This window comes from Schistocerca piceifrons, chromosome 4 (genome assembly GCF_021461385.2).
Source record: "Schistocerca piceifrons isolate TAMUIC-IGC-003096 chromosome 4, iqSchPice1.1, whole genome shotgun sequence".
Lineage (NCBI taxonomy): Eukaryota > Metazoa > Arthropoda > Insecta > Orthoptera > Acrididae > Schistocerca > Schistocerca piceifrons.
The window spans coordinates 371,008,369-371,020,390 of NC_060141.1; the positions used below are offsets into that span (position 1 = coordinate 371,008,369).

General features: G+C 44.1%; 1 protein-coding gene across 1 annotated transcript in view; it reads right to left on the reverse strand.

Annotated features, from left to right (window-relative positions):
* Positions 1 to 12,022, reverse strand: part of LOC124796278 (structural maintenance of chromosomes protein 5) — a 183,611-nt gene that overhangs the window by 154,745 nt on the left and 16,844 nt on the right. The window contains exons 2-4 of the mRNA XM_047260396.1: positions 11,237 to 11,378; positions 1,722 to 1,874; positions 1,437 to 1,566 (exon numbers count right to left, since the gene is read on the reverse strand). Of these exons, the coding sequence (XP_047116352.1) occupies positions 1,437 to 1,566; positions 1,722 to 1,874; positions 11,237 to 11,378 (425 nt within the window). The remainder of the gene's footprint in view (positions 1 to 1,436; positions 1,567 to 1,721; positions 1,875 to 11,236; positions 11,379 to 12,022) is intronic.

Genomic DNA, 12,022 nt, shown 5'->3' on the forward strand with positions numbered 1-12,022 from the left:
CTAACTCAGGATGCTAAATGGAGATTTGAACCATCGTCGTCCTGAATGTGCATCCAGAGTGCTAACAACTGCATCACTTCGCTTAGTCATAATGTCAAGAATTCATCACACTGCAGCAGAATGACAACAATGGATTTTACAGAATGATAACTGCTGCACAGAGACAATAATGGGATTACATTTCTGTTTCAGTATGCATATCAGTAAAGAAAGAAAGGAGGTAGTAGGACTCTTATGTCCACGGCACATTTCTGGCAGAGGGGTGGGGAGGATGGGGGGGGGGGGGGGAGGGTAGACGAGGAGTGGGAGGGAAGGAGAAGACATGGAGAAATGAGAGGGTGAACACAAAATAGGTGCAAGAAAATTATGTAGCAAATCAAGCTTCTTGCCATACAAAAAAAAGCTAAAATGACTGGCAGCTCTTTCCTGGCCCACAGCGAGTGTAATGGGGTGAGTTGGAGTGCAGAATGAGGTGGGTTGCGGGATGGAGAAAGGTAGGAGGCAAGGAGGGGGTTGGGGGGAAGCTTGTGGAAGAGTGTGCAGCCATCTGTGGGCTAGCTAGAGGTGCAGGTAGAGTGGGCTGGTGGCAGACAGCAGGGCATGCAATTTCACGGACTAGGATGAGAGATAGCAGCACACGACTAGCTGACACAAATTGGGCGGTGGTATCTGGGACGGGGGATGGTGTGTGTGTACACACACACACACACACACACACACACACACACACGCACACACACACTAAAAAATTGGTGAGGGGACAAGTTACCTTTGGTTTACGCCAGAGAGGTTATGGGAGCGAAGGATGTGCTGTAAGGATAGTTCCCATCTGCTAAGCTGAGAAAATCTGTTGGCACTGGTTGTGAAGCAGACACTGAAATCTCACGTATTGTTCTCTGCTGTGGTCCACCTCCGAAGGCTCCATCAATACTTCCCCCCCCCCCCCCCCCCAACCCAATAATAGTTGTGTACTGCTATCTCATAGCCTAGTCTATGAAATCACATGCGCAGCCATCTGCCACCTGCCCCTCTACCTGCACCCCTAGCTAGCTTACAGATGGCTCCCCACTCTCCCACCTGCACCCCTAGCTAGCTTACAGATGGCTCCCCACTCTCCCACAAGCCACTGGACACTTCCCCCCAACCCTCTCCCTGCCCCTCGCCTCTCTCCATCCCTCACCCCACACGTCCTGGACACCCTCCTCACCCCAGTACACTCACCACAGACCAGGAAAGAGCTGGCAGTCAACTGAGCACAATGTAGGGAGACAGGAACATTGTCTGCACAATTTTCATACAAGCTTGAAAAAAGAAGTTCATGCCAAAATCTGCCTTTCAGTGAGTCGCCTGCTTTATTCCTAAATATTTCATAATTCTCAACCAGAACTTTCGATACATTAAAAAAATGCTGTCAACTGGATATAAAAGAAACTCACCCACAGACTTTTCTGTGTTCTCCAGTAACACCTGGGGGTTCATCTTTGCAAAATCAGTAACCTTTTCTTGTGGAAGAAACTGGCACAAATTACCAATTTGTATGTTATACTCTGCAACCTTATCATCAACCTGCATAAGAAATAACACTTTATGGTAAAAGTCCCCTTCTTCTCATTATATCTATTAGTGCAACACGCAAAGTATCACACTCATGCTCGATGTTATTCTCAAATGACAGTGATGGTCTCACCAAACAAACAAAATTATTGGATATGAAAGTATACCTGTTTAGAGCTCACAACTTTGCCATCAATTCTCCACACACATTTGTTATCTAGGTTAAACATACGGGAGATCACTGTTGTTGAGGTTGTACCAGTTCTTAACTCTATTTCAATTTTTGCTTCTTTACAGCCAATTTTAATATATGACGCAAGCTGTAAAAATAAAGAATGCAAATACAAACATGCAACAGAATACCAAAACACATCAAGGTACTAAAAGCTTACATTAAGGGGCAGAAGGTCAATCATTCTGAACTACTCTAAAGCTGTACACCAACAGCAGTAGATAAGAGTACATACAACAAATTATTTACTAATGAAGGACATACCATGTTCTCAAAAAGAATAGGGAGGAAACAAACTGTAATGCAACAAATCTGTTTCACAGACACCTTTGTTCAACAGTAGACCATGACACCTATCTTGAGTGACAAAATTTGCGATTCCATGCTTTCTTCTGAAATGTTTCACCTAAAATTGCAAATCTGATACTCTAAAAGGGAGCCTATGGGGTTGATGTACTGCATGGGAAAATGTATTTAAATTTATTTATTTCCCATATTTTCTGTAATATTTTGGAACACCATTTTTATCACTGAATTTAAAAAATTAATTACCCTATAAATTCAATTTTTTTCATTTAGACATGAGTCACATATATTTTGCATTCTGCAACATTTGGTAACGAAAATTCCTTTTCAAAATTATACCCGATAATATGAAGTAATTTTATTTCTATAAATCTTGTTTATATCCAGAATCACTTTTTTTTTATTAATGTTAACTCAAGCACACAGAAAAAAATGAACAAAATTTTGCTTATTTGCTGGCTTTGGAAAGATCAAGATTTTCATGCAGTAAAATATATTGTTGGTGCTTCCCACCAAAGCATTAAACAGTTTTCGATTCCCTTTCACATTAGGCATGTTGGTTTAGAAATAGAGTGAGCAAGTGTTGATTTGAAACTAGGGTAAGCAAATCTTTATTTGAAACAGACAGATGAGGCTATGTTTTAGTCATGTAGAGTACTGTGAATAAAATGCACTCCATGAATGTCTTTCCAATTTAAAATAGTGACAAATAAGTGAATACACGTATGAAACAATTTATAATCTTGTCATGTGAAAGACACTCTTTAGCAAAGTGCAAAGAGTAAAAATTTGGAAGTTAATTGTTTGCAGTGCACCAATTAATACACCATGATGCCTTATAATTGTGTATAAGTGTTTTCAGTAACATTCCAAATCCGGGACCTGAAAATTATACCCTAGAGGCCTGCAGATATTACAAGGAAAGATGAGGATGAGTATTAAACCATTTTTCTACTCAATTGTAAGAACAATTCTTGAACTGGTATTCTTTACTGTTGTTTCCTGATTGATTCATCAACATATTTGCATGTCAGTTTGATCCGATGAAGAAACAGTAATACATCATCAGTAATATCGAACCAATGATTTTTTAATTGGACTTAGGAATAAACAGTGTTCGAAATGAGATATACACCATAAAATGTAGAGGTCAAATGAAGACTATCATACATAACTTCTTGTGGTATTTGATTATGCAGTTAGTGTGTACTCCTTCCTTCATAGTGTATTCTACTAGGACATGCTCCATCAGATTCTTCCCATTCACACAACAGATACAATGAAGGACAAGTAATTTATGAGTGTGGACACTTCACTCAACTCATGAATCTTGTGGCATGCACTTACCATGGTTTGCAAAGCATGAAAGCACCAAGTCACTAAAAAAACAATACTGTGTAACTGACTGTGTTGATTCTCAACATGTAAATGCAAAGGCACACACAACCACAACACATTGTTATCGCCTATTACTTAACACTTCACATTAGAAAGCGGTTCTTGTGTAAAGGCCCTAGTTAATGGTAATGGACAGCATTTCACATGATGATCTTTTTGACTGGACACAAACTGTTGCTCACAAGAAAGAAGCAAATGAAATTGGAAACTGCTGTCAGCCACCGCACCAACTGTCAAGACTGTGCACGCCTTCCTGCATTTTGCTACAGTTCTGTGGAATTGCTATCTCCCTATAGACAACAGCACTTTTGGAACACAGTGACATGGTATTTGAAAAGGTTAGTGGTAGAAAGCAATAACCCTTAATTTAGTGAAAATTAATCCGATCACTTTATCTGTAGTGTTTCTGAATGCACTACATGTTGGTAACAAGCAGCTCCAAATGTACCACTAGAAATTCCCATCTACAATATAAATCACTTTGTCTCTTTGTATTTATGTTCTTTTTTTTTTTTTTTTTTTTTTTGAAGTTAACCAAATGTCTTATTACATTTATGTTCTCTTCTTTGAAGCTAACCAGACATACAACATTCAGCAAGCTCTTGTGGGTTAGCACTTTCTTCTGCAGACCCTTTCATTTCATTATTTTGCAGCTGTGCAGAATTTACACTTTTTTTTAGCTTTGTTTAACTTAAACAGTATTCTTCTGGCCTCATTTTCACTGTAAAGAGTGGATAATTTGTCACTCCTACAGTAACAGCATCTACGCAGACAGTTGTGCCAATGAAACCAGTAAAATCATAAAAGCCAGTTGTTTCTTGAACAACAGGAAGCAGATTCAGCAATGTAAAATGCAGTATCTTTTAATTACACTGAGAAACATATGAAGCCATCAATTAATAGTTTCCAACATATGAGAAGGTGGATGGTCAGTAAAGGAAACACAAAAAATTAAGATTGATTGACTGAGAAAGTATGGGACCAAATGGCGAGGTCATCAGTCCCGCAATTCCAAAGTGGATTACATAAGAAAGAGGGTCTGCTAAAAGCGGACAGAGTCAGTCAGAGGAGTCAAATTATAAAAGAAAGAACATTAAACACACATAGGAAAAGCATAAAAGGTGAGACCAAATTTAGAAACTAGAAGAAAGGGAGTTGGTCATGGGGTCACAGACCGTGAAGACTGCAAATGGAGTCCCAACCAACCAGCCCCTGCTCCAAGACTGAAGAAGAACCTTATATTTGGAAATAAAAACCACTTTCATGGAGGAAACTGAGGACCAGGTCACCCATCTGTGGATCGTCTGCTAACATTAAATTTAAGTGAGCAGGAAGACTATACTTAGCACAAAGGGTTGAAAGAAGGGGACATGCTACCAATATGTGAGATATCGTCAGTCTGGCGCCACAACCATATTGTGGGGATGGGTCATTACGTAGGAGGAAACAATGGGTGAGCCAGGTATGGCCAATGCATAAACTGCATAAAGCAGTGGACTCCTTCCAAGAGGGGTGGAAAGAAGTGCCCAAAACTGCAGTAGACTCCTTGATTTTGCGGAGTTCATTACTATGAGCAGTAGCACTCCAGATAGCATTCCACTGTTGGGCAAAGAGAGATTTGACATAGATCCGCATATCCGCAGCTGGAATCGTGAAAGGAAATGGGGGATAAGTGTCTGCTTCTCTAGCCAAACAGTCAGCCAATTCATTCCCTGGGATTCCCACATGAGTTGGGACCCAAAGGAAAATGACTGAACAGGTAGCATGCTCAAGGGCAGAGAGAAGGTCATGGATGGCAGAGACCAAGGGGTGATGAGAGTAGCATTGATCGATAGCCTGCAGGCTGCTCATGGAGCCGGAACAAATTAAAACACTATAGAGGGAGGCCTGAGAAACAAAGGAGGGCCCTGTGAATGGCTAGAAACTCTGCCATAAATACACTACATGAACCTGGCAACAAATGGTGCTTGAAGCCGGTAGGAGACGTGAAAGCGTATCCCACCTTATCAGTAGTGTTGGAACCATCAGTGTAAAAGATGGTGGCACCCTGGAACTCTGCAAGGATGACACATACAAGACACTGGTAAACCATTGCAGCAACAGAGACCTTAGGACCCCAAAAGATATTGATCCTAATCCATCCTCTAGGCACCATCCAAGGGGGGATATGGGAGGAAAGACACGGGGTGCAGTCCAGTGAGTGCAGATGGAGATCCTGGCAGAGGGTAGTGGGACGCATGCCAGCCGGCAATCCTACCTGTGGGCAGGTGTTAGGAGGGAGACATTTCTCATTGGTGAAGAGCACAGGGTACACAGGATGATCATGGAATTGGTGATTGGCGACTGCATAAGAAACAAGGAGTTGGCTCCGTCGAATGTGTACATGGGGAGTCCCTGCTTCTGTGAGGAGACTATCAACAGAACTAGTGCGAAAGGCACCAATAGCCAGATGCACCCCACAATGATGGACAGGGTCAAGGAATTTCCAAGTGGAAGGAGCTGCTGAGCCATCCTGACTAACATAATTGAGTCTGGACAAGATCAGAGCATGGTAAAGATGGAGGAGAGTGGAATTGTCTGCACCCCGAGATGTGTGGGCCAGGAGGCAGAGAGCATTAAGCTTCCGCATGCATGTAGTCTTTAGGTGGCGTATGTGGGGCAGCCAAGTCAGCTTGTTATCAAAAATAAGGCCCAAGAAACGGGACTGCACTACAACATCGAGGAGCTGGTTGCCCAAATAAATTTCTGGATCAGGGTGTACTGAGGATCGGTAACAAAAATGCATAACCCCCATTTTGGAGGGGTAAAACATGAAGCTGTGGGCAGTGGCCCACGCAGAGGCCCATTGGATGGCACCTTGGAACTGGCACTCAGCAAATGCCACCGAGTGGGAGCTGCACCAGATGCAAAAATCGCCAACATACAATGGCAGGGTAACCAGAGGCCCAACAGAGGTCACAAGCCCATTTATGGCAATGAGGAAGAGTGTGACACTTAGCACATAACCCTGTGGGATACCATTCTCCTGAATCTGAGAGGAGCTGAGTGAAGTGCCAACTCGAACCTGGAAGAGCCAGTAAGATAGAACCTCACGGATAAAAATGGGAAGGGGACCACAGAAGCCCCACTCATGGAGGGTAACTAAAATGTGATGGTGCCACGCCATGTCATACGCCTTATGTACTTCAAAGAAACCGGCAACAAGGTGCCGGTGGTGAGTAAAAGCCTGTCGGATGGCGGATTCCAATCGGAGTAAATGGTCAGTTGGAAATCGCCCTGCCCAGAAGCCACATGATATGGTGACAAAAGGCCTCGAGATTCGACTACCCAACATAACCTGGAGTTCACCATCCTTTTGAGCAGTTTACAAAGCACATTCATAAGGCTAATTGGGTGGTAGCTGTCGAGAGATGTTGGGTTTTTCCCAACAGAGGTCACAAGCCCATTTATGGCAATGAGGAAGAGTGTGACACTTAGCACATAACCCTGTGGGATACCATTCTCCTGAATCTGAGAGGAGCTGAGTGAAGTGCCAACTCGAACCTGGAAGAGCCAGTAAGATGGGTCATTACGTAGGAGGAAACAATGGGTGAGCCAGGTATGGCCAATGCATAAACTGCATAAAGCAGTGGACTCCTTCCAAGAGGGGTGGAAAGAAGTGCCCAAAACTGCAGTAGACTCCTTGATTGTGCGGATAACTATACTGTCTCGCCATTGTGATGAAAAAGCACCCGTGAGCCAGATGTGATTGAAGACCCTGAGGAGCTGTTGCCTCTAGGGAACATCCAAGTGTTGAATCTTCTGATTACGTATGTTATCCGGCCCTGTGGCTGTGTTTCGTGAAGAGCTAAGAGCCTGCACCAATTCCCATTCAGCGAAAGGTGTATTATAGGGCTCAACGTGGTGCAGGATGAAATGGAGGGGGTTTGTTCAACTCTGTGCTTGTGCTGGAGAAAAGTAGGAGGGTAGGAAGCGGACGACGATGCCACCACAGTGTGTCGCTAGGACCAATGGACCAGTGCCTAGAGCTCCTTGGAGGTTCAGATCCTCGAGCCAACGTGGGGGCCTTCCTGCCTGGTGGCAGCAGGTGAACAACAGTGTCACTGGAAAGTGGTCACTGTCACAAAGGTCATCATGGGACGACAATGTAGGGAAGCCATGATGGTAGGGGAGAAGATCGTGAGACTGATAGCAGAGAAGGTGCCACGAGCGGCACTGAAGTGGGTAGGGGAACCATTGTTGAGGATACACAAATCGAAGTATGTGAGAAGTTGGTCGATTAGGATACCCCAACCCGTTGAAGTGATACTACCCCACAGTGGATGGTGGGCACTGAAATCCCCAAGGTGGAGAAACGGGGGCAGGAGTTTCTGGATTAAGGGCAATAGCGCAACACAGGTAAGTGGCTGACCTGGAGGGAGGTAGACATTGCAAAGGGTGAGTGCCGGAGTCATTTGCACCCTAACTGCTATCACTTCCAAGGTGGTACATAGGGGGATCCAGTCACTAAAGACATCGAAGCGAACCAGAGTGCAGACCCCACCAGATGCTACCCCAGGGCCAGCACGGTTCCGACAGAATGCCCAATAACCAGGAAAAGTTGGCGTGGTCATCACGAAAATTAGTTGCATGGAGAACAAGACAGAATGCAGAATAAGAGGAGACAAGACGTTGCATTTCCAGTAGTTGACGATAGTAACCATTGCAGTTCCACTGGATGATCGTGTGGCATGAGTCCAAGGTAGGCACGAAGGAGCCGAGGAGGAGGTCTGGTCACTTTATCAGTAGTTGTCACCGACAAGGATGGCGTGACATCCATAAATAAGACATCAGACTGAGGTTGCGTGAGAGGAGTTGGCACCTCCGGGAGCACCGGGTGCACCTTGTCGTGAAATTTATGTTTTTTCCTTTTCTTCTTCTTCTTCTCTTTCTCAGGTGGAGGAGGGCAGGACACAGGGGGAGTACAGGTGTCTGTAAGATTGGGGACCGAAAGAGAGTAGGCGACCCTGGGGCACACATATGGTGCGCCTCGTGGCCGAGTGGTGGTAGCAGTCTTCTGGCCTGAGAGACGCCGAGGAGCGGGTTCCTGGGAGGGAGCCCGATCACCAGTAGATGCTGAAGAAGTGGGGCACTTCTTTGGCCAGCGAGGGGGAGCGACTCCCTGATGGGAGGTCGCGGGAACCGCAGGGGAGATGGAGGGGAGAGTGGAACGGGGCTGGGGTAAGGACAAGGGAGGAAAAGGAAAGGAAGTAACAGAGGCAAAAGTTGAAGATATTGACACTGGGTGGAGTCTCTCATGCTTTTGGCAAGCCTCAGTGTAAGACAGGTGATCCAGGGACTTATCTTCTTGTATGTTCTTTCCTCTCTTGGAAGCCAGGCAATCCGGTGAGTGATGGGAGTGGCAGTCAGCACCGTTGACACACACAGGCGACGGAGCATAAGGGCTTCCCTCATGGACTGGGTGGCCAGTCAACACACAAAGGATCCGCCGTACAGCGGGAAGACATGTGTCCAAAATGCAAGAAACGAAAGCACCGCATAGGTGGAGGGATGTACGGCTTCACGTCACATCTGTAGCACATAACCTTGGCCTTCTCTGGGAGGGTATCTCCCTCAAAAGCTAGAATGAAGGCACCAGTATTAGTGCAGTTGTCTTTGGGACCCTTCTGCACACGGTGAACAAAATGAAAGCCACACTGTTCCAAATTAGCCCAGAGTTCCTCAGCAGTTTGCAGGATGAGGTCCCTATGAAAAATGACGCATTGGACCATATTCAGAGATTGGTGAGGAGTGATAGACACTGGGATGTTGCCAACACGGACAGAGGGAAGAAAAGCTGCGGACTGGGTGGCAGAAGAACCTTTGATCAACAGGGAGCCCAACCGCATCTTACTAATAGACTCCACTTCACCAAACTTGTCCTCGATATTTTCCACAAAAAACAATGGCTTTGTGGCAGTGAAAGTGTCCCCATCCGTGCTAGTACAGACGAGGTAACGGGGAAAGCCTGGCCCTCCTCCCATGGGGTAGCCAGGTATGGGGAGGCTACCAGATCATACGAGGCAGCATTTAAGGATCCTTCATCATTCCAAGAGACGATTGTGTGAGAATGGGCAGATTTTTGCAACTTTATACGCTTCATGCGCCAAGCGTCCACTCTGATACCACCCACTCCAACCAGGGGTCCTCCCCATGGGCGCCATCCAGCCACAGCAAGGGCTGTCTGGCACTGTGGCCATTGCCTGGAGTTCCGATGCTCCAAGAAGACAAGCAAGCACTCCTTGGCACACACAGGGAGGGGACAGCTCAAGTATCAGTAGTATGATCCCTGTGTTGTCAGGACGCTCAACCATATGGGTACATAACAGCCCCACCACACAGACTGGATACACGTGCTGGTGACCTAGTAGGGTGGAAGGGGGCTATAGTGAGGAAGGAGAGGGGAAGGGAGGGGGGAGAGGAATCCACACCATAGATGCTAGGGAGGGAGTTCTTCCCAATATGGCTCACACTAAAAACAGGAAATTTTGGGGCTGAAATGCCAAAAATGGGGGGGGAGGAACAATCAAAAGGAACAAAATTATGACCAATACAGGAAACCAGGGGAATAGCCAGGTTGACATAAATTAGATCACCAACAGAGGGGAAGCATGTGGCAATGGGGAAGGAGTGGGGATAGGGATGGAGGGGGCAGGGAGAAGGAAATGCAGCTAAGGAATGAAGTATGAGCTACAATAGCTCGGGGCCCTGTGTGCGCCATGCACGAACTCACGAAAGAACTGTGAGCCCCTAGGAGGGCAAAAAATTAGATTTGGAACGGTGCCCTCAAATTTTTCTTATCCTGTGCAAATCTCTACCCTCACCTCCACCTGTCCCTCATAATACATTTATTATGACAGTCTTGATAAAGCTAATGAGTATTACAACGTATCTGTCCCTTTAACTTCCACACCCAGTTGTTATGCTATCCACCAACACATTCCTCTTACTGGTCAGTGTTTTTCATAGCCTTCATATCTTTTCCCATTCTTTTAACATTTATTAATTCCATGCTGTAACAGGATACTTAATTTACAACATTATTCTGTAACATTTTTCAAATACTTGCAGTTTCTTCATTTTCCACATCAACAGTTCACATCCATAACACAGTTGTGCTTCGTACACACAATTTCAAGCATTTCATCCAAAAGTCTGGGCCTTTGTTTGACACCAAGTCTTTTGATTAATATAGTGTTTCACACCTTAACATTTTTCCATTTTAGCTACTTTCATCCCCTTGCATTTTCACAGTCACTTCTGTCATTGTTTACCTTTAACACACATATCATGCTGAATTCTATTTCATTCAACAATTTTAAGTCATCCTTACATCTGCAAATTTGTAGACACTGCCTTGTTTCAGTAAGTCAATCTTCTTATTTTTCAACACAATTCAACACGTAAAAGAACACATCACCAATCTGAGGAAATTGACGGAACGAAAAACAGAAGAAAACTATTCGCAGATAAAACAAGAGAAGGTAAAGATGGTAGCTATTCATGCAGTAGCTCACTTGCACACAAAGCATTTAACAAGTTGCATGTTATATTTCATGAGCTATATCGAAATATTTTAAATCTGTGAATTCAAAATATTTAAACAAATGGCTCACATTATCTTTTATTTTTAGTTCACTTTTGTACATACTTTTTAAAAAATGCACAGCTTTATAAAAGGAAATGCTCAGTCTGGGTTATACTCACAGAGGATCCACGGTCTGCAAGTTTTAGTTTCCCACCAAGTCCCAAAATTATAGCTGATACAATGGTTGATTTACCACTTCCATTTGGGCCAATAATTACATTCAGATTCTTGTGTGGCTTTACTTCAACATCTTCAAAAGTCCTATTAATAAGAGCATAAGAATTATCGAGTTGCTCTTCTATCATTTAATTTAGACAAACATAGAGCAACACTAGTCATAAATGCATTATAATACACTCTAAAACTGTGTGGTAGGAGAGAACTGATTCTAAGGAGAAGTAGTCATATACAGTAAACTCGACATAAAATGCAACGTAATTCCACTCTAATGATGCCTGCAACATACTTATGAAAGCTAAATCAGTTTCTAACTTTAGCCCTGTGAACAGCTGTTAATGGTCGCCTCTTTGCCGTTTTCAGTCAGTCTTGAGGCTGCAAATGCACATAGTCCACTGCAGTAGGCACTCTGTACTGATGATGTGCCATTCATGTATTTGTAACCTCATAACTGACTGAAAATGCCAGAGAAGTGGCCATTAGAAGCTGTCCACTGCAGTGAAAATCATGTACCATAGGGGTAAGTTTGAAGGGTTCCAAACAAAACCTACTACCTAATAAAGGAGTGCATAGTTTCATGGCAATATGTAGTAATAAAAGTTTCTCGGGCTTCCAGCCACGTCAAGTGGTTTAAAATCCACGAGCTTTCAGCCGAGTACTCCTCGGTCATTGTCAAGAAACCTACTACAAATTGCAGAGGTAAATGAAAACTGCTGAAAATTATACCT